At 48.3% G+C, this 21,938-nt stretch overlaps 2 protein-coding genes across 2 annotated transcripts in view; both read right to left on the reverse strand.

Moving 5' to 3' along the window:
* The window catches only part of LOC103204938 (nuclear factor of activated T cells 2 interacting protein), a 38,661-nt gene extending 34,847 nt beyond the window's left edge, over positions 1 to 3,814 (reverse strand). Inside the window, exons 1-2 of the mRNA XM_007950171.1 lie at positions 3,422 to 3,814; positions 2,559 to 2,631 (exon numbers count right to left, since the gene is read on the reverse strand). Of these exons, the coding sequence (XP_007948362.1) occupies positions 2,559 to 2,631; positions 3,422 to 3,814 (466 nt within the window). The remainder of the gene's footprint in view (positions 1 to 2,558; positions 2,632 to 3,421) is intronic.
* A 10,693-nt stretch (positions 3,815 to 14,507) lies between these two features.
* CD19 (CD19 molecule) lies at positions 14,508 to 20,212 on the reverse strand. Its single transcript, XM_042782229.1, has 14 exons — positions 20,125 to 20,212; positions 19,628 to 19,894; positions 19,085 to 19,288; positions 18,650 to 18,943; positions 17,294 to 17,404; positions 16,946 to 16,994; positions 16,557 to 16,645; positions 16,008 to 16,133; positions 15,795 to 15,890; positions 15,644 to 15,712; positions 15,486 to 15,542; positions 15,345 to 15,401; positions 14,702 to 14,794; positions 14,508 to 14,599 (listed from the first exon to the last, which is right to left on the reverse strand). Exons 1-14 carry the CDS (start codon positions 20,210 to 20,212, stop codon positions 14,508 to 14,510), a joined length of 1,692 nt encoding a protein of 563 aa, XP_042638163.1.
* Between the last annotated feature and the right edge of the window lie 1,726 nt (positions 20,213 to 21,938).

The raw sequence follows: 21,938 nt of genomic DNA on the forward strand, positions 1-21,938 counted from the left end.
AGGTCATATTTTGGCTCTCTTGGACATCTTTTAATTGTCTTCAGCTTCAACTGGAACTTACATTTGAGCAGTTGATGGTCTGTTCCACAATCGGCTCCTGGCCTTGTTTTGCTGAAGATACTGAGCTTTTCCATCGCCTCTTGCCACAGATGTAGTCAATCTGATTCCTGTGTACTCCGTTTGGTGAAGTCCATATGTATAGCTGCCATTTGTGTTGTTGAAAAAAGGCATTTGCAATGAATTAAGTAAGCTTGTAAGCAGCAAGCCAGGTGCACAAGGTTGGTGGGTGTTTTGGAGCACCTGGGGCAGGCAGGGTAAGCAGTGAGCCAGACACGCAGGGCAGGCAAGTGTTGGAGTGGCTGGGGGAAGCCAGGAAGGGAGTGCAGTGGTTTGGAATAACTAAGAGAGACCAACTTGCCTGTCAGTTTGCCATTCTGTGGTGGCTTGCGTGTTGCTGTGAGGCTGGAAGCTGTCCTACCAGTGTTTCAAGTGCCAGTAGGGTTATCTATGGTGGACAGGTTTCAGTGGAGCTTCCAGACTAAGACAGACTTGGAAGAAGGAAGAGGCCATCCAGTTCTCAAACAACTGGCCAGTGAAAACCTTATGAATAGCAGTGAAACACTGTCTGAGATATTACTGGAAAATTTTATGAATAGCCTTGAAACATTGTTGAATATAGTGCCAGAAGATGAGTCCCTCAGGTCAGAAGGCATTGAATATATGACGGGAAAAGCTGCCTCCTCAGAGTAGAGCTGACCTTAATGATACGGATAGAGTAAAGCTTTCGGAATCTCCATTTGCTGATACTGCACGTCTCAAGATGAGAAGAAAGAGCTGCAAATATCCATTAATAATCAGAAGATGAAATGTATGGGAATGTATGAAGTATGAATCTAGGAAAATTAGAAATTGTGAAAAATCAAATGGAATGCATAAAGATCAATAGAGCATAAAGATCAAGAAAGAGCATTAGTGAGCTGAAATAAACTGGCTGGCCATTTTGAATCAGACAATCATATGATCTACTATGCTGGGAATGACAAAGAGGAATGGCATAGCATTCATCATCACAAAGAATGTATCAAGATCTATTCTGAAAGTGCATGGCAAGGAAGGACAGAGGGAAGAGATGGCTACGTGGGGGTGGGGGTGGGAATAGGAGGAGAGCTGTTGCATTGTGGGAGATTACAGTCAATGTCATGAGACAAAGTGTATGTAAACTGCTGTAATGGAAGATGAATTTGCTCTGTAAACTTTCACCCGAAATCACAATTAAAAAAAGAAAAAAGATATCCTGAAGTGCAATGCTGTCAGTGATAGGATAATATCCACATGCCTACAAGGAAGACTAGTTAATACTGCTTTTATTCAAATTTACACACTAACTAACCACCAAAGCTGAAGATGAGCAAATTGAAGATTTTTACCAACTTCTGCAGTCTGAAATTGAGCAAATATTCAATCAAGATGTGTTCATTATCATTGGTGATTGGAATGAAAAAGTTGGAAACAAAGAAGAATCACCAGTAGTTAGAAAATATGGCCTTGGTGACAGAAATAATGCTGTAGATCAAACGATAGAATTTTGCAAGACCAACGACTTACTCATTGTGAATACACTCTGAGTAGAAAGGACCTTTTACTTACGCCCCTTGCAGTTTTCCCTTTCATGGAATCTCATCAAAATCCTTTGACATAGATCCACTACTATCTTTTCTTTCCTGGTGAGGAAACTGAAGCATTGAAAGCAGCCATATATCTATGGAAAACAGAACCTATAGCAATTCCTTTTAAATTGATGAATGAGCTCTCACAGCTGGCTTTGGCCAATAGAAAGAGAAAGTGCTCATCAGCAACCCACCCTCAAGCCGGCCCAGAGCACTTGCCATTACTTGCCAGATTTTGAGATAGGCCTCTGACTGAGAAATTAAGTAACTTGCCCAAAGCCACACAGCTCACAGGAAACCAGGTCAAAAGACTCCTTCCTAAATCTGTATTCTTGTTCATTCTACCACATTCCCTCAAGGTACAGAAGTCCCGGTCCAAAGTCTGCATCCCTCCCCCCACCACCCATCAGTCTGGATTCCCATTCACTGCCTTTGGATGACTTGCAAAAATCACATTCCCAGAAAGGATAAAGGGTAAAAATAAAATCTGATAAAATTCAAAGAACACCCTGTTGGCTCCAGTGTTCCCAAGGAATCTATTGCTCATACAACAACATATTACAGATTCCCAACACCTCCCCACCAGGACTGCAGAATTGGAATCTCAAGGGGTACAGCCTGGAAATCTATATAATTAACACACATGCATGCTTGTTAAGAGTTGGGGGAGGGTGGTTTGACCCAACTCCTCCCTAAATCTACTCCTGTGCCTTCTGGTTAATAACCCAGCCTTTCTGGAGCTTTCTGAAGCCTTTCTCTGCCTGAGATACGGGCATTTTCTCTCCCATCCCCTATCCCTGAGCCTCAGGAGACAGATGATGGAAGGAATGTGAACTTCAGGAAGTCTCAGAGAGGCCAGAGCAGGCTCCTCTCCCTGGTGCCCTCTCTTACCTTCCTCAGCCCCTGGGGGGCAGAGTTTCAAGAGGGGCAGGTGATCTGGGATGAGATGGAGACTGCTTTTCACCTGCAAAAACCAAGAAGAGCAGGAGGGTCAGCTCCAAGTCCTCCCTCAACTGAAAGGGAATAAGAGGGGTGATTCCTCCCAACACATAAGCCTTCTCCAGCTCCCAAGTCCTCCCTAAGGATACAGATTACCACAGCCCTCTCCTGGGGATCTGTCAGGCTTCCCCAAACTCCAAAATTATAGTACTCTCACCACTAAATCCCTTCTTCCCTAAGCATTGTTCCTTGGCTTAGTTGGGTTTGTTTGTTTGTTTAACACTAGGTCTCTAGCCATAAGAGAATTTGACTCCTTAGACTCCTAAGGATGCCCAGCCACCTCTCACCCTAACTGGGGACTCTAGCCTCCTGGAGCAGCCCCAGTCCTCCCCCAACATCCATGAACCCCAACCCTCAAGCCTTTCTCTCATCCCCAACATCCCAGGTCTCTAACTCAAACCCAACACACTCCAAATCCCTGATCCTCCCAGCCCCTCCCTGAACCCTAGGGATCCTAGCCTCTTAGCTTTCCCGTGCCCCCAAGACTCCAGCTTCCGGGAATCCCAAACTCCTTCCCCTCCTCAGGAGTCGTGCATCTCTCTGCCCCATAACCCCAGGCCCTAACTTCCATCTGAACCACCCAAGACCCACGCCAGAACCCTAATCTCCAAAAACAAAACAAACCCACCGCCATCGAGTAGATTCCTTGGCCCTCCCCAGATCAGCGCCTCCCCGCACCCCAACCCCTCTTAGTTGCCCAGCCTCCTGGCCCTTCAGCCCTTCCGCGTTAGCCCTCCCTGGAGATTTGGCTGCACCTTCTCCGAGTATACGGGAACCACCGGTGCCTCCCCCGGATCCAGCAGCAGCCGCCGCCGCCGCCTGACTGCGGTCCGCGGTGCTCCTTCAAGTCGCGCGTCCGCTCCTTCGCTGTCGCTGTCACTGTCCCTGTCGTTCCGGGACGCGGCCGGCACGGGGAATTCCGGGAGAGGAGCTTCAGCAGGGTCCGGAGCTCCGCGCGCTGTTGTGACCTCCAGAATATCCTCATCGCTATCGCTGATCAAGTCTACAAACACCGAGTCCAGGGTGCGCTGAGCTGGAACCTGCTGGGCGTCAGGACGCCGGCCTCGGCCGCCCCGGGACCCCCGAGCCCCTCGAGCACCTCGGCCGCCTCGGGCCGGCCGGCCCCTTCTCCTCACTGGCTCCGCCATAGTTCTATCAGCACCCACAGACGCCCGCCTCTCCTCGTCTCGCCCGACCCCCGCCTCAGCGACTTCCGTTCTTCATTGGACAAATGGCCTGCGGGTTAGCACCTCGCCCTGCCCAGACCATCTGGATCCGCCTCCTCGCCTTTTCAATGGTCATTGCACCCGCCCATCATACACCCACCACTGAAATTAAGGCGCCAAAGAATCCAATCCACCCTCCGTGCAATCAGCGTAGGTTTCGATTCGACTCTGCTCACCCATTGGCCTCACTTCTTCTCTTCCAGATAAATCCTTCTCCCAGACCCGCCCACCGAAGAGACCCATTTTTCTGGCAGGTGGAGGAGCGGGGCGTTCCGGGAATAGTAGTTCTCAAGCCTTAAGACTACAGAGTGAAGGAGCCCTGGGAATTGTTTTAAGGAACCGCGAAGCTCGCGACTGAATTGTTAGCAACAGTAATTTCACTCCACGCCACACTCTGTCCTACATTCTCCGCTTCACACATCTCATGCATGATGGTAACACAACAGCATCAAACACCTCAGAGACTCTACGCATCCGTCACCTCTGTCCTTTATTCTGAACTCCTGCACAACATACATGCCAACACAACATAATCACTCCTTCAACGCTGCACACGTCGCATATAAGAGAGAGCAGCAAAATCCCTTACAGCTCACGACATATATCTCACACCACACTTCACACACAATACCCGCACAGTACACACCCAGAACCACGTGCCTCTCACATAACGGTGTTCACATATCTCATTACATACATCCAGAACAATATCTCCACCACTACCCACATCCCATTCCATACACCCGATACAGTCCAATTCAGTCAGCCCACACCTCAGATGGCTGACGCACGACCGAAAAGTGTTTCTGTTGTGCAGACTCGACGGGCACTAACACACCTCAGATGCACCATGCGGACTCACCTCAGGTCAAGACCAATGAGGCACAACCACCGGCAGGTGGGGCTATTTCCCAGGGAGCAGAGAGTCCTAGGCTCTGACAGAGGAGACTCCCAAGGACTTTCTGGTTGTTAGGTGCCTTTCAATCAATTCCAACTCACGTTGTTGTTATTAGGTGCTGTGGAGTGGTCTCAGACTCAAAGGACCTTATGTACAACAGAACAAAACACTGTCTTGTGCCATCCTCATGGTCCTTGAGCCCATTGTTCCAGCCACTGCGTCAATCCAACTTGTTGAGGGCCTTTCCATTTTCCGTTTACCCTCCACTTTGCCAAGTATGATATCCATCTCCAGGGAATGGTTCTTCTAACAACATAACCAAAGTAGGTGAGACGAAGTTTGGCCATTCTAGCTTCCAAGGAGCATTCTGGCTGCGCTTCTCCCAGGACAGATTTGTTAGTTCTTTCAGCAGTCCATGGTACTCTCAGTATTCTTCACCAGCATCACAACTCAAAAGCATCAACTCTTGTTTGATCTTCCTTATTCATTGTCCAGCTCTCACATGCATAAGAGGTGATTGAAAATATCGTGGCTTGAGTTAGGTGCACCTTAGTCTTCAAAGAGACATCTTTGCTCTTCAGCACTTTAAAGAGGTCTTTTGCAGCAGATTTGCCCAATGAAGCACCTCGTCTGATGTCCTGACTGCTGCTTCCATTGGTGTTAATGGTAGAACCAAGTAATGTGAAGTCTTTGACAACTTCAATCTTTCCTCCATTTATCATGATGCTGTTTATTGGTCCAGTTGTGAGGAGTTTTATTTTCTTTATATTCAGGTGTAATCCATACTGCAGACTGTATTCTTCAATCTCCATCAGTAACTGCTTCAAATCATCCTCACTTTTAGCAAGCAAAGTTGTGTCATCTGTGTTAATGTTAATGAATGTTGTTAATGAGTCTTCCTCCAAACCTGATGCTACGTCAGCATACAGATTGAATGTTGTTATTTGCCATCGAGTTGGACCTGACTCACAGCGACCCCTCCTTGGGTTTCCAAGGCAGTATCACCACGGAAGTAGATTGCCCAACCTTCCTTTCCAGGAGTGGCTGGTGAATTTGAACCACCAGCCTTCTGGTTAGCAGTCAAGTTTCTTAGACACTATGCTACCAGAGCTCCTGTACTTCCTAGCCCCTGGGAATATTTAGCCACTCTTTGTAGGTAGGCCGGGGGCATTGAGACTGCGCAGAAGGCCTCTCTGTGAGCTTCAGGCCCACCTGGGAGGCCCCTGCAGGCTGGGGAAGCAGAAGGTGACCCCAGGGATCTGAAACTTCCCTCACTCCTGCTTCTTTCTAAGCCTTGCTCTGATCCAGCCCCTGACACAAAAATAAGTGATGGGACAATATGTTGACAAGTTTTGGAGAAGGGCTTCCTCTGGGCAGGTCTCTGCACTAGAGGAAACCCCAATCCAAATGGCCTTGGTGCCCTCTGGCGCTTGGCACACAAGAGAACCTTAATAAATACCAAATAATAGTAACCAATGTTTATTGAGTGCTAACTCTGGTAGTGTAGTGCCTATGGCACTTGACAGCTAACCAGAAGGCAGGCGGTTCGAACCCACCAGCCCCTCCTCGGAAGAAAGGTTGGGCAATCTGCTTCCGTAGTGATACTGCCTCGGAAACCCAAGGAGGGGTCGCTATGAGTCAGGTCTGACTCAATGGCACATAACAACAAGAACAACAACTATGTGCCACTATTATGTGCTTTGTTGTTGCTCCAAAAACCAAAAGACCAAACTCATTTGCCATGGAATAGGTTCTGACTCACAACGACCTCTGTTGGGTCTCCAAGGCACTAAATTTTTATGGAAGCAGATTGGCTAAGCTCCTTCTGCAGAGCTGCTGGTGGGTTTGAACTGCCAGCCTTTTGGTTAGCAGTCAAATGCCGTAGGCACTGCACCACCAGGGCTCCTTTTGTTGTTAGGTGCTATTAAAAAAATAATAATAATACAAGTTTTGCATTACGAAGATATAAAACATTCTTTTCCCCACGACACTAAAGATCATCTGTTAAATTTGTTGTTAAAAAAATCTATGCACTGTAACAAATAAATAATCTTTTAGCTATACTTTAAACTATAATCTTTACAGATTGCTTATTTTGTTTCATATAGTTTTTTCTAAGTGACCAGGCTCACTGAAAGCAAAGAGGCTGGTTTCATTACTCATTAACTTTCACTTGAAACATATTCTTTCAGAAAACAATCAAGATTAATCAACAAGTGTATCTTGTTTTCAAAACTTCAGGGGTCTTGTAACTGACTCACTCATCATTGTGATTGCCTTGTAACTACTTAGCAAAGTTTTTATTTAAACTTTAATAACATTGGAACATATACATTTTTTAATAAATAAAAATATCAACCAGTTAGAAATTTTCTTCCAAGTTTCCGGTAACGTAGCATATAAGCACTTTAAAAATCCTAATTTATCAGAGCACTAATTCATTTGGTGATGGTATGCTGCCCAATTTGCAAATTGTCTGTTCAATCTGCATGTGCTGCTATTAGGTGCCATGGAGTTGGCTCTGACTCCTAGCAACACTATGTACAACGGAACAAAATGCTGCCTGGTCCTGCGCCAGCCTCACAATCCTTGCTATACATGAGCCCATTGTCGTAGCCGCTTTGTCGATCCATCTCATTGAGGGCCTTCCCCTTTTTTGCTGACTGTCTACTTTACCAAGCATGACATCCTTCTCCAGGGAATGGTCCTTTCTGACAACATGACCAAAGTAGGTGAAACGAAATCTGGCTATGCTTGCTTCCAAGGAGCATTCTGGTTGCATAACAATCTGTTGATGGTGTTCTGAGTAGTTTATTTTTGACAGTGCTATCGAGTTGATTCTCATTCATAGTGACCCATGTGACAGAGTAGAACTGCCCCATAGGGTTTTCTAGACTATAATCATTAAGCCTGACATATCTTTCTCCCATGGAGCTGCTGGGTGGGTTCAAACTGCCAACCTTTTGGTTAGCAGCTAAGTGCTTAACTGCTGTACCAACAGGGCACCTGTCATGTGCCTTACATCTCATTAAAGGTTCATTAAAATAACTCTAATGTTATCCCCATTTTACAGACTGGATACTGCAACACAGAGAGGTTGAATCACACAACTGAAAAGGGGTGGAGCTGGAATTCAAATCCAGATAGTCTGACTCCAGAGCACCGGGCTGGAGTCAGCGTCCCTCTCTTCCAGCCTCAGCTTCTGATCCTTCCCCAGGCGGCACAGCGCACAGCCGCGTCTCCACCCGCGTGAATGCCTGAAGCACCCATCTTGGTGTTTTCCATGATTCTTCATCCAGTCCTCCTGCATCTCCTGAGCTCCTAATCTTTGCCATCCCCTGGCTGGGCACCAGGGACACAGAAAAGCCTGGGCCATGGATTCACCCTCAAGAAAGTAAGATGTTCAACACTCCAGCCCCAGGCAGGAAACCTAAACGAATGTAGCAGACCAGATAAAAGGTAATAGGGAACGATGAGGATTATGGCAAAAGAAAGAGCTTGTTTGGGCTGAAGGGTAAGGTAGGGGTGAAACAGCAGAGGGTCTTCAATGCTGGGCCAGACCTGGGACTTATTTTTATTTATTTATGCCAAAGGGGATTTGGCAAGTGAAAGAGTGTTCAAGTGGAAGGCCAAGGAAATGCTGGAGTTTCATATCCCACCTCTCACACCCCAAACAACACATGGCTCCAAACGCAAACTCACTGCCATCAAGTCGATTCTGATTGGTAGTGACCCTATAAAACAGAGTGGATCTGCCCCACAGGGTTTCCAAGCCTGTAAATCTTTAAGAAAGCAGGCTGCCCCATCTTTCTCCCACGGAGCAGCTGGTGAGTTTGAAGCACAAAACTTCTGGGTCACAGCCAAATGCTTTAACCACTATGCCACCAGAGCTCCTTAACACATAGGTACATTAGGCAATATATAAGGAGTGTTGCTTTGTTTTTATTTTTTATTTTTTTAATAGATAACCAAGTTCAAAAGCAAGACAAATTCCTCCTGGCACCAGAAATAAAAAAGGAAATGAAAGCCATAGCAAACAATGTAAGAAGCTTATAGGGATGCTGGGATTAGTCAGGCCCTAGGAGTGTGTTTTAACACCTTCTCAGGGACAGAGGTCAAGACTGATGACCCAGGAACAGCAGGGGCCTGAAACTGAGCTCCCTGCACAAAACAGGGAGCTGACCCAGAGCTTTCTCATCTGGGCACAAGAGAACAAGGATCAAAATCCCCCCACAGGCCCTGGAATGTGGTGTGGAAGTAGGCTACCAATGGGCGGTGGGTTTCTACTGTAAGAAATCTGAACCCCAAGACTCACCAAAGGGCTTTGATTTAGACCAAACCTCTAGTAAAAAAAAAAAAAAAAAAGTGCTCTGAGAAACTCATGAGTAAATCAGGCAGAAGCCCGTGTAGCCTGTAAGGCTGGGCAGAAGCCCAAGCGAGCTGGCCCCAGGAGGTGTCAGTGGGGCCCAGGGAACTCACAGAACTCCCTTAGGCTGACTGACTCACAGAAGAGAAGCACAGAGAAGTCAAAGAGAGCGTCCATGGTGTCATCGCCATAGGAGAATTCACCCAGAACAGTAGCTATACAGAGAATCGTAACTAACCACACCATGTCCTCTCTAATGTCCTTTGGAGAGCAGAAATTGAAGTTGAGAGAGGTTAAATAATTTGCCTAAGATCCCACAGCAACTGAAGTATTTAATTCTCCTCATCTGTAAAGTAATAATTCTAGTGAACCTACCTCACAGGATTTTTGTAAAAATAAAGTCAGCTTGCAAAAAGGACATGGGGCCGTTACTAGGTATATACCCTAAAGAAATGAGAGCCATGACAAGAACAGATATATGCACACCCATGTTCATCGCAGCACTATTTACAATAGCCAAAAGATGGAAACAACCTAGATGTCCATCAACTGAGGAATGGATAACCAAACTATGGTACATACACACAATAGAATACTATGCAACACTAAAGAATAATGTAGAATCTGCAAAACACCGCTTAACATGGATGAACTTGGAGGACATTATGCTGAGTGAAATAAGTCAATCACAAAAGGACAAATATTGTATTAGTCCTTTATTGTAAAAGTTAAGGAAAGGTTTATCTATTGAAGGAAATTTTCTTTGTTGGTTACCAGAGGTGAGAGGGGAGGGGAGGGAACACTATTAGATAGATAGAGATAAATATTGATTTGGGTGAAGAGAAGGGCAATGTACCAACTGTGAGTGACCAGTATGGCAGCATTGAGAATGAGAAAGACATAGTACATGGGAAGTACTGACAACAAATATGAACCCTTTTGCATATATAGTACTGAGTTGTCAGTGAAGGCAAACATGGGTATATGGACGGATAGATAGGTGGACAGGCTAAACGATTAGGTATGTCTATGAAATGAGGAGTGTATCCAAGATCATATATAGGGTTGGCAGACAATGGTCCTATAAGTTTATGTGAATGATCAGAATTCCCAGGTGTATAGTAGAGCTGACAAGGGGCAAGGTTGTGGTCACTGCTTGGTCACAGCCAGCTACCCAGAGGGACCAAGTAGTTGAACCTGCGGGCTTGGGACCATAGTCGCAGGGGACATCAAGCTCAACTGGCATAACATACTATACAAAACATTGTTCCACCTCCTACTTTGGCGAGTAGCGACTGGGATCTTAAAAGCTAGCAAGCTGCCATCTAGATGCAACGATGGGTTTCTCCTCGTCAAGAGCAAAGAAGAAAGAAGAAAACCAAAATTAATGGAAACAATTAGTCCTAACGACTGGTACACCATCCGATCTGCAACCTATACAACTATGAGACCAGAAGAACTAGATGGTGCCCAGCTACCACTGTCATCCACTTGGAAGGGATGTAGGAGATCCTGGATAGAGAGGGAGAACAATGTGGAACAAAACTCAAAATCATTTGGAGGAAAACAAAAAAAAAAGAAGGTGGGGACCAGGTTTGCTGATCCAATAGAGCCTGGTAGAACCACTGAGACTATGGCCTCTAGCTGCCCTTCAGGTCTAGAATTGAACCCACACATGTGGTTGCCAGCCAAAGTACAGGCATGTGAATTAAACATTTACCTCAAGTAGACACACGCCCTGGAGAGAACAATCATGGGAGAAGGAAGGGCTGCTTATGCACAGGGAGACAGCTCAGGGCGCAGGAGAGCACGGAGGGATGGACACTGGGAAGAGGTAACTATGGGGAGGCAGTGGGAGGGGAGCTGTTGCATTGTGGTAAACTGCAGTCAATGACATGAGACAAAGTATATGTGAACTGCTGTATGGAAAGTGAATTTGCTCTGTAAATCTTCACCCAAATAACAATTAAAAAAAAAAAAAAAGGACACGGAGGCAGCATCTTCTGACCTCCTCCGATCTCACCAGGGGAAAACAGTCACCATCAATAGCTCAAGGCTTATTCCTATGAGGCCAGACATGCCACCACCCTCCAACCTTTTTACTAATTCTGACACCCGCCTTCCCTCCCTCATTACCTCTCTGTTGGGTTGAATAATTTGTTGCAATGGCCACACAGAACTCACAGACAATACTCATGATTATGGGGTTTATTAGGGAAGTAACAGGGTGCAATTCAGGTTCGGAACACTCAGGATACAATTCTTCCATCAGGACAGTCTCCCCTCTGTAATGCTTTCAGGCACTGCTCTCTGGTCTTTGGCTTCTTGGCCTGGCCTCTGCCCTGCTCAGGCAAGTGTTACAAAGCTCTTTCAGCTCTGCCAATAGATTCACCTAAGTACACCCCACTCCGCCAGCAACCCCCTGCCCAGGAGCACTTAGCTTCCTCCCTCAGAGGCCAGAGAGCCTGCTGCTCTGTCTCCTGCCTCGTGGTTCCACGCCGCCATCTCTCAGCTGGGTGTCTCTCTCGCCGGGTGTCTCTCAGCCAAGAAGGGATCTTGGGCCCAAGGACGTGATCCACTTCACCCCCAGCTCTTCTCTCTTGATGGCAGTGAGATCCCCTCTCTACCTCTCAAAAAAAAAAAAAAAAAAACACCTCAGGAGGTGGTATCACTACACCTGGAGAGTGACAAAACTAACCACTCCCAACATCAGAGTTGTACACACCTTATTTGCATTGTCCCACCCAGTAATCTGGTGGGAGTTACAAAGACTATGACTAGAAAAGCCATACCAAGTAATTCACTGCATCACACAGGTGTTATCTGCAAGGCACTTAGGACAATGCCCGGCACATAATAACAATAGTTAGTACGGACAAAATAAATTTTAAGTTCAGAGGTAAAGGAAGGAATAGTAATAAAAATTAAAAAAAAAAAAAAAAAAAACCGCCATTGAATCAATTTGATGCACAGTGATCCATATAGGGTTTCCAAAGCTATAAATTTCTATGGAGGTAGATTGCATCATCTTCCTCCCGTGGAACAGCTGGTGGGTTTGAATCATCAACTTTCTGGTTAGCAGCCAAATGCCTTACCCACTACACCACTAGAGCTCCTTAAAGGAAGGAATAGAGTCTATTAAAAAAAACAATTATGAAGAAAGAATTGGTGCATTAAGAAATGGAAGTTCTAGAAATAAACATGTAGATGTTGAAATTTTTTAGTCAGTCTTATGGGGAGCATTGAAATTTATTGTGGAGAGGGACTTGTCAGTCCTGGGTTTCAGAGAACCATTGTTGCTGGGGAGACTGGTGACAAAAAGAGGAAGAAGAAGACATCAGGAATAGCAACGACTGATTTGATTCCACCTTCACCTGAGACAAGAATCGGGGTGTGGTAGAGCCTGCCACATAACAAGTTCAGGCACTGAAGACCCTTATCTCTGAAAATCACTGTGTTCGTAGGAGTAGGCCCAGTGGCCAACTGCAGCTAGTTTTCTGGATTGACATCCCAGCTCTGCCAATTGCTAACTGCGTGACCTTAGACGTGTTATGTAGCCTCTCTGGCTCTCAGTTTCTCATCTATAAAATTGCACCTAGGAAAGCAGAGTGTTGGGATTTAGCAGAGGGCTCTGGAATCAGCTCTGATTTAGTGTAGACGAAGTAGTGTAGGTTCTGAGTTCAAGTCCTTCCGACCTTGCCACTTACTGACTAGGCACACCTTGTTATTCAACTTCTCTGCCTCAGTTTCCTAATCTATGAAATGGGGATAATAATAGGATCCCTACTTCATATAGTTGTTTTTGAAGATAAAATGAGTTAATATACATAAAGTACTTTGAACAATCCTGGCCAAGTAATAAGTGCTTGTGAAGTTATTCTAAGAATTAAATGAGTTCATTGATGTACTTAGAATATAGTTGTTACGCGCTGTCAAGTCGGACCCAACTCATAACAACTCCTCCTTGGGTTTCCAAGGTGGTATCTGTTGGGGACCAAGAAAAAGACCTCCAAAAGAACATGATTGCAAGGCACATGTTCTAATTACAGTGAAAAGATGACAAGGCCTCTCTTGTGATTGTTTCTTTTTAGAGATGGCAAGGCCTCTCTGTGGTTGAATACTGCTTTAGGAGATGGCAAGGTCTCTCTCACTGTTAAATACTTAATTGGCAAAACATCATAGTATTGAAAGTAGATGTTATTCTCCATGTTTTTTTTATCTTATTGGGATGCTTCATACTTTGGGTCACTGTGTCCTAGTAAACATTTATCGTTTTACACTCCTTACTCCTGAGAAGATTTCTGTGATTGTTTTAATGACCACCTGTTGTCCTTGAGCACGTAGAGGAGTAAAACTTTAGCTCTGTAGAGAATAAGCTGGTGGCATGACTTCCAAGACTAATGATGTAATCATGTACAAACATATAAATAAAAGTAGAACAAAGGCATCAGGGGTCACTCTCGCAGAACATGCAGGGCGTCTGCCTGGCCCCCGTTCCTCTTAAATAATAAAAAAGAAAACTATTAATCCTTTCCTGTCACTTCATTCCATGACCTGCGCGGTTTTGCAGGATGCGGCAGGTATCACTATGGAAGTAGATTGCCCAACCTTCCTTCTGAGGAGTGGCTGGTGTTTTGAACCACCAGCCTTCTAGTTAGCAGTCAAATGCCTTAGGCACTACACTACCAGACCTCCCTAGAATATAGTAGGTGTTCAGTAAGTGTCAGTGGTGATTGGTGATGTTTTCTAACTAGACTGCCAATTCCTGGATTGCTTCTTCTTCACTAAGTCCCCAGCATACAACTGCTGAATGAACAATGCTTGAATGACTAGATGGTGGGAGGGTGGCAGATGGCGAGCAATCGAGTGGGCGGCAGATGAGTGGGGGAAATGGGTGGTATCCATTGGAGTCAAGAAGGGATGGGGATGCACCCACCCTCATCCTTCCTTCTCCTCCCACACAAGCACACGACTTCATAGGATTGGAAGAGCTCATTGAGTTTATTTGGGAAGAGGGAAGGGGGCTGGAAGTTTCACTTAAGTACACACACATACACACACGCATGCACATATACACACATTCTAAGCAGCATTGCTTCAGAGGTTGACATCGTCTAATTGGGGTTCCCAGATTTCTGAGTCTGACGTGGATCTCAGGGGCCTGAGGAGGCCCAAGCTAGGTAGAAGAAATGGTGATGGGATGGGATCCAGGAGCCTTCCCCCCACCCACCATGCCCTGGGAGCCCCTTCCCCTCTTCCTCCTTGAGAGCCAGCACCTCACTTCCATCCCTGCTCATCTCCCTCCCTCTCTCCCTTCCTTAGAAGGCAGTTCTCAGCTCACCTGGAGGGGATCACCTGGCACCCCAGGTGCCCATGTGCCCACCTCCTTCCCATGCTGGTTCTGGCCCATCAGGGTTGTCCATGTTCTCATAGGAGTCTGCATCTGGATAGGAGAAGGAAGGAATAAAACAGAGGTGGGACTGGAAGTCATCTGGAAGGGGCAGTCAACCTCAGAGGAACACAGGGGCAGTGCCAGGGCACCCACCTTCCTCATGACCGAGACCAGGCTGGCCCTGAAGGGGGTGGAGCTGGGGAGCTGCGTACAGGATCCCTCTCATATCTTCATAGGATTGGGACCCTGCTCCGGTGGGGAATGGAGAATTGGAGGACCAGGAGCCAATGGGGAGCGGGCATGGGGTAGGAAACTACAGCCTCAGGGAAGGAGGAAGACCGAGGAGTAGAGGAAGGTGGGAGTCTGGATTCATGCTGGACTAGGAAGCAGTGATTAGGGTTGCATCAGGTTGAGGGCCTTAGTCAGTTGTAAGGTAAGGGTCAGGTATGGGTTAGATTAAGGCCATAGTCATAAGGAAAGGGTCAAGAACAGAGTTGGAAGGAGTTCAAAGCCGAGTCATGGGTAGGTTGTCAAGAGAGTTGGATTGTAAACAAAGTTCAGGTCTGCAATGGGGCTGGCATGAGGTGGAGGTCAAAGTCAGGGTTGGAACTGGATTGGGATCAGTGTCGATATTTATGGTTGGCATTTGGGGTCATGATTGGGGTTGAGGTTAGGAGTCACATCTAAGGTCAGGATTGGACTTGGTCTGAGGTCAGAGCCAATGTCAAGATTGCATATGGGGTCATAGCTGAGGCCAGGTTAGCCCCAGCTGGGTAAGGTACCAAGTAGCTCTCACCAAGAGAGGTTGCCTCCCGGCTGGGATCCCAGGCAATCCTGTGAGGGCTCAGGAAGTCTAGGAAAGGAAGAGGAAAGTCACCATTCCTCCTGGGCCCCAGCACCACCACCACCCGAGGAATGGGACCATCCTCACACACACCTACTGCCCTGGGAACCGAGGCTAGCTCTTCATCTTCATTCTCGTAAGACTCAGCTACTGAAAAGGAGAGAAGTCCAGGGATCACTCCTGCCCCCTAGGGCTCCACAGCCCTGGGGATCCTCCCAAGTCTCCAAGGCCCTGTGAGGTTCCCACATTACCACTGGAGAAGGAGTCCTCATCCTCAGGACCCAAGGGCCCGTCCTCAGGGTTCTCATAGCCGCTGCCATCTGGTGAAGGAAGGGCAATCAGTGAGGGTCTGCAGCCAACCGCTGAGGAGGCGGAAGGAGGCATGGTGGAAGGCAGCCTTACCCTGGGAGAGTTGGTCCTGCCCAAGGTTGTTGGCATCGTTCTCATAGAAATCAGAGAACTCCTCGCTGTCCGGCTCCTCGTAGGCCTCCCCTTCCTCTTCTTTCAGATCAGGGGGTGAGTGGTGGGGGAACCGAGTTACGGTCCCTGTCTTCCACACACCCTGTCACTGTTCCTGTCACAGGCCACTCCAACTCCCCCCTCGTGAGTTACGACTCCCTCCCTTACCAGCTCCCCTTGGGCTCTGGGGCCTCAAGCCTTCAGCCTCACGGTAGTCGTTTTGCGGGTGTCCAGAGGGTGGAGCAGTGCCCCCCAGGCCAGCAGCCCACCGCAGGGCACGTCCTGGCAAGAGGGACATTGTAAGGTGACGGGGAGGGTCGGAAGACAGGCAGATGGTCAGGGTCCAGGGTCTGGGCTCCAGGGGAGGAGGAGAGGACGCTTTAGAAGCTAGGACTAGCCATGGGGCCTTTAAGCCATGGGGGGAGCTAAATTTGTGGCGTGGCCTCAAGTTCCAGGGTGAGGTGAGGTTCTGGGTACCTACTGGACTAGAGGCTCTGAAACCTGGGGGAGCAAGGTTACGAGTCCTGGAGACAGGCCTTATTTCTAAGCGCGGGGCTCAAACCCGGGTGGGCTCTGCGTTCTGAAGGCGGAGCTCCGAGGTCTGGGAGAAGGTTGGAGCTCAGGGCATTGGAGGGATGAGGACCACTCTAGCTCAAGGCTGGCGGAGAGGCGGGGCCGGATCAGAAGGTGGGCGGGGCCTCCTACCGGTGCCGGAGGTGGTCGTGGGCAGGGAAAGCACGTTCCCGTACTGGTTCTGGGGCCCATTTCCTGGGGGAGGTGTCACTTTGAAGAACCTGGAAGGGGAAGGGGAATTGCATTCTGAAGCCAGGCCTGGAGGGGAACAAGGGGGACACATTCAAGATTTAGGCCAGGCCTTCAGAATTTAAAACATGGCCACTTGTAATTAGCTCCTCTGTGCTGGACAGCCTACAAAGGAAGTTGCCCGAACTTCAAGGGGGCTTCGCAGAGGAGGTAGTTTTAGAGCTGGGCTTTGGAGGTTGGGCAGGATTTCAAGGCGCAGAGATGAAAGAAAGACACCCCGGGCAAGGCATAAAGTGAAAGTATTTGTAGGGGGATGGGGCCTCCTGCGTTACCTCCTGGTGGGGTCCGTCATTCGCTTTCTTTTCCTCCTCAGGATCAGGGCTGGTGGGAGTTGAGGGAAGTTATCAGAGGAGGGGCTGCTTGGTAGAGTAAAGAAAGTTGGGGGTGGTGCACGCGATTTCTGGGGAAATTGCTCGGGTCAGTGAAGGTGATGGGACTTCAAATTCCAAAGGGCCTGGGAAGTTTGGGGAGGTTAGAGGAAGAGTTGGGGGGACAGAATTCAGGGATTCATAGGAGAGGGACAGGGGAGAGAAAGATGGTTGTCAGATAGGCTAGTGTGGGCTTATTGTGAGGAAGCCGGGGATAGGGTTTGGGCAGCCTGGCTGGAGGACATGACTCACCTCTCCGAAAATGAAGAAAGCTCACCAGGGAGCCCAAGCAGAAGATGAGATAAACCATAGTCACTACTGGGACCTTCCAGCCACCAGCATTCAGCAGCCAGCGCAATACTGCTAGAGGGAGGGAACTGTGAAACGAGGACCCTGGGCTGGCATCTAACTTCCCAGCCTCAAGATTTCCAAGTGCCATAAGTCTGGGGGTCAGGGGCAAGACAGTGATCCTTGAAATCTCAAGTTAAAAAGAGGGTTCTCCTCCCTCTCTGCGTGGGGAGCCAAGTCCTAGACTGGCAGAGACCAGCCAGAGCCTGTATCTACTGAGCAAACCATGAACAAACCTTGACTATAGTCAGACAAAATGTTGGGCTTAAGGAGAGCATGAGGATCGCGTCATGCTGCAGTTAAGAACAGTCATGGTGAAAGTTAAGGGCAGTTGAGAGTTCACAGGCTTAGAGTTGGGATTTGGCACACAGCTGAGGTCAAAGTTGTAGTGAACGTTGAGTCTGAGTTTGAGAATCGTGACTTGGGTAGCACAGTATAATTGTATTAAAGAAACAGAATGAGCAAAACATTGTGACCAATTTGATGGATGGGGTGAGGAAAAGGAAGGATGCCACGGTTCCTGGCTTGGACTAGCAGGCAGGTTTTGGTGCCCTTCACTTACAAGCGACCACACGGAAGACTGTAACTGGGGGGGAAGAGTTGAGTTTGATTTTGCTTATGTTGAGCTTGAGGCGTCCATGGAACATCAAATGGAGATTCCACAAAATAACTGGGTAGCATAGTGGCTAAGGCACTTGACTGCTAACCAGAAGGCTGGCGGTTCAAACCCCCCAGCCGCTCCTCAGAAGGAAGATGGGGCAATCTACTTCCGTAGTGATACTGCCTCGGAAACCCAAGAAGGGGTCGCTATGAGTCGGGTCCAACTTGACGGCACATAACAACAACAACAACATGTATGTCCGAACCCTGGAGTCAATTACCAAGGCATAGCTAGTCCAAGGAGCCATGGGAATAAAAGAGGTCAAATAGGAACAGTGTGTAGACAGGATGAGAGCGTGCAGACAGGGATGAGAGTGTGCAGACAGGGATGAGAGTGTGCACATAGAGATAAGAAGAGGAGTGGGAGAGAAAGGAAAATCCTACAAAAGCTGATGGGAAGGAGCAGCTAATGGTAGAAGAAGGTCCAGAAAGGGTTGGAGGAGGTCTTAGAGGAAAGGGTTGGATTCAGTGTTCACTGAAGAGATTGAGGTTCAAGATGAGATTGTACTACCCCTCAGGTTGGAGATCCAAGGTTGACTAGCTTCCAATTGTTCCCTGTAGCCCCACACAGATGCACTACAATTGGACAAAACTCCCTACCTGGCCTGGCGGTGACTTTCAGCTGAATTTCGATGGTCAAGTTGCCATGGTGACAGTGATAGGTGTCAGCATCTTGAACTGTGACCTGGGGTAGCAACACAGAAGTCCCTCCCCAGCGGGTTCCCCGCACCCACATCTCTCTGGGTGGAGAATCTTCCTTCAGGTTTAGGCTCAGCAATGGGATGCTACGCTTCTTGGGGTGCACATGGGTCCAGGAGATGGAGCCTCTGGCCACAGAGGCAGGGGGCACCCCACAGGATAGCCAGAGTATGGAGCCAGGGGCCACGGTGAGGTCTGAGGCAGGGAGAGCCAAAGCTAGCTAGGAAGGCCTAATCCTTCCAGTCCCATCCTCTGCAAGCCCTCCAATTCCGAGTCCCTGCCCCGCAGCCCCTAGTCCCCCACTTCCTGACATTTCTCCAGCCCCTGTCACCTTACCTTGGTTGAGCCTCTGGTTTGGACTGCCCTGAGGTGGGGCACAAAGAGGGTCTGCCTCCCAGATCTCAGGGTGATCTTTGGCCCACACGTACACTTGGGAGCTGGTGGAGGAACCAGCTAAGGACCTGGGGCCCTCTGAGGACATGTTCCCCAGACCACAGCCTAGGCCATCTAGGTCTGAAGCATTCCATCTGAACATCTCTCCTGGGAAGAGACCCAAAACCAGTCAATATCCAGGAGAAGGGGAGAGAGACAAATACAGGAGATGCAGAAAGGCAGAGACAAAGAGAGACAAAAACCCAGAGACTCAGCGAAGTGAGAAACAGAGAAACAGAGACTCAGAGAGGAGACAGTGAGACCATGAGCGATGTGAGCTTCCACTCAGCATGGAAGCCACCCGAGTCCCCCGCATCTAGGACTGGCTCCCTGTCATCAGAACCCCCAGGCCTCCCTCCAGCTGTTTTGGCTCTTGGACTTCCTGCATCCACAGCAGGCCTCCCCTTTCTCTCCCGGCTCCCCTGCCCAGCCCAGCCTGGCCCTTACCACTGCCCTCCACGCTGACTGTCCAGCCAGGCTGCCAGGCCTGCTCAGAGGGGGGTCCTGGCTGGCACAGGTAGAAGCCCCCCATCTGGTCCGAGACGTTGAAGATGATCAGCAGGATGCCCAGGGGCCCCACCTGGATGCCCAGGCCTGGTAAGCCCAAGCTTAGCTCTAAAAAAGGCACTGGCTGGGAGCCCCGATACCAGCTCAGAGGCTCAGAGGACTCCCCCAGGGACTCCTTGGGGCACGGCAGCACGGCATCATCTCCCTCTGTGGAGAGAAAGAGAGAGAGAGAGGCCCGACCCCCCTTTCTCTCTACACACTGACTCCTAAACCCAAGGAGCCCACAAGCTGGAAGTACCATGAGCCCTCAGAGCCCTTCCAACCCCTCCCTGAGTTTTCTAAGGAAGAAAATGGAGGCCCAGAGAGGGTGAGTGACTTGGCCAAGGGCACCCAGGGTTCCGGTCCCCACTCCTTCCCTCTGTGCCTTTCAAACCTACCTTCAACCTTCATCAGCACTTGTTTCTGGGGCCTGACTCCCACCAGGGTAAGGAAGAAGAGGAAAAAGAGAAGGAGAGGAGGTGGCATGGTGGCCAGACTCCCCGGGGCGCCCAGCTTGCCCGCGCAAGGGATGCTGGGGCAGGCGGGGGCTGGGGGGCACTGAACCATGGGTGTCTGCGGGGGCGGGTGGGCAGTCCCCTGGAGAGGAAGGGGTGGTCACGCCTCAGGCCCCCTTTCCCAAGCACCCCCACACCCCCACAAACCTCACCTCCTCCCTGCTACTGTCTCATTTCCATTCCAGCCCTTCTACCACCATATGACATGATCTTATTTGTGTCTGTTTGTTCACTTTCTTTTTCTTCCAGTAGAACTTAAGGCCCTTGCAGAAGAGATGTTGACCTACTCATCAATATATGTCCATTGCCTTAATAGTGCTTGGCACATAGTAAATATTTGTTCAAAGAATGAATTCAGCTTTAGGGGCTCCCTTCTCTTCTTTCTCCCCTCTCCTCTCAATTCTAAGTTCAAATCCACTTCCCTTCACACACACACACCCCAATTCATCCCTCAACAAGCATTTCTTGGCCTCCTTCCACCTCCATACAACTGGCTGTCACACACTCTTCAGTGTGTGGGTAATCTGAATGTAATCCTGCACCTCCCCTTCTTGGTTAAATTTAAAATTTCTTCATCTCTCTGAGGAGTTCTGGTGGCACAGTGCCTAAGGCATTTGACTGCTAAGTAGAATGTTAGTGGTTCAAACCCACCAGCTGCTTCTGTGGAAGGAAGATGGGGAAATCTACTTCTGTAAAGATTTACCACCTTGGAAACCTAATGGGGGTCACTATGAATCAGATTCGATTCGATAGCAGTGGGTTTGGTTTTTTGGTTTTCTCTAAGTCTCAGTTTCCTTCCTGGTAAACTGAGAATAATAGTACTATCCAAAGGCTGAAGTTGTCAAAATTTCATTTCACTTGGATCTACAATCAATGCCCATGGAAGCAGCAGTCAAGAAATCAAATGACTGGATTAAATTAAAAATGTTATTAATTAGATTTAAAAAGAAATTAAACGACATGTTGCATAGCCAAATCTGCTGCACAAGACCTCTTTAAAGAGTTAAAAAGTAAAGATGTCATTTTGAAGACTAAGGTGTGTCTAACCCAAGCCGTGGTATTTTCCATCACCTCATAGGCATTCAAAAGCTCGATAATATAATAAGGAAGACTGAAGAATTGATGCCTTTGAATTATGCTATTGGTGAAGAATACTGAATATATATCCCATGGACTGCCACATTGTTATTTGCCGTTGAGTTGAACCCGGCTCATAGCGACCCCTCCTTGGGTTTCCAAGGCAGGTGTTGTTGTTGTTATGTGCCGTCCAGTCGGCCCCAGCTCATAGCGAGCCCTCCTTGGGTTTCCAAGGCGGTTGTTGTTGTTGTTATGTGCCGTCGAGTCAGCCCCGACTCACTACGGAAGTAGGATTGTCCAACCTTCCTTCCGAGGAGTGGCTGGTGGGTTTGAACCACCAGCCTTCTGGTTAGCAGTCAAGTGCCTTAGGCACTATGCTACCAGAGCTCCAAGGCGGTATCACTATGGAAATAGGATTGTCCAACCTTCCTTCCGAGGAGTGGCTGGTGGGTTTGAACCACCAGCCTTCTGGTTAGCAGTCAAGTGCCTTAGCCACTATGCTACCAGAGCTCCAAGGCGGTATCACTATGGAAATAGGATTGTCCAACCTTCCTTCCGAGGAGTGGCTGGTGGGTTTGAACCACCAGCCTTCTGGTTAGCAGTCAAGTGCCTTAGGCACT

The sequence above is a fragment of the Orycteropus afer genome, unplaced genomic scaffold (assembly GCF_000298275.1).
Source record: "Orycteropus afer afer isolate SDZICR_OR568_19922 unplaced genomic scaffold, OryAfe1.0 scaffold00266, whole genome shotgun sequence".
Classification (NCBI taxonomy): domain Eukaryota; kingdom Metazoa; phylum Chordata; class Mammalia; order Tubulidentata; family Orycteropodidae; genus Orycteropus; species Orycteropus afer.

Bases quoted from the DNA above. Each gene is read 5' to 3' on its own strand.
- CD19 (XM_042782229.1), bottom strand. From the start codon at position 20,212: ATGCCACCTCCTCTCCTTCTCTTTTTCCTCTTCTTCCTTACCCTGGTG. The intron at 18,944-19,084 runs GTAAGGTGACAG...TCCCTGCCTCAG, and splicing joins AAACCAGAGGCTCAACCAAG to ACCTCACCGTGGCCCCTGGC. The intron at 15,891-16,007 runs GTCGTAACTCAC...ATCTGAAAGAAG, and splicing joins GGGAGCTGGTAAGGGAGGGA to AGGAAGGGGAGGCCTACGAG.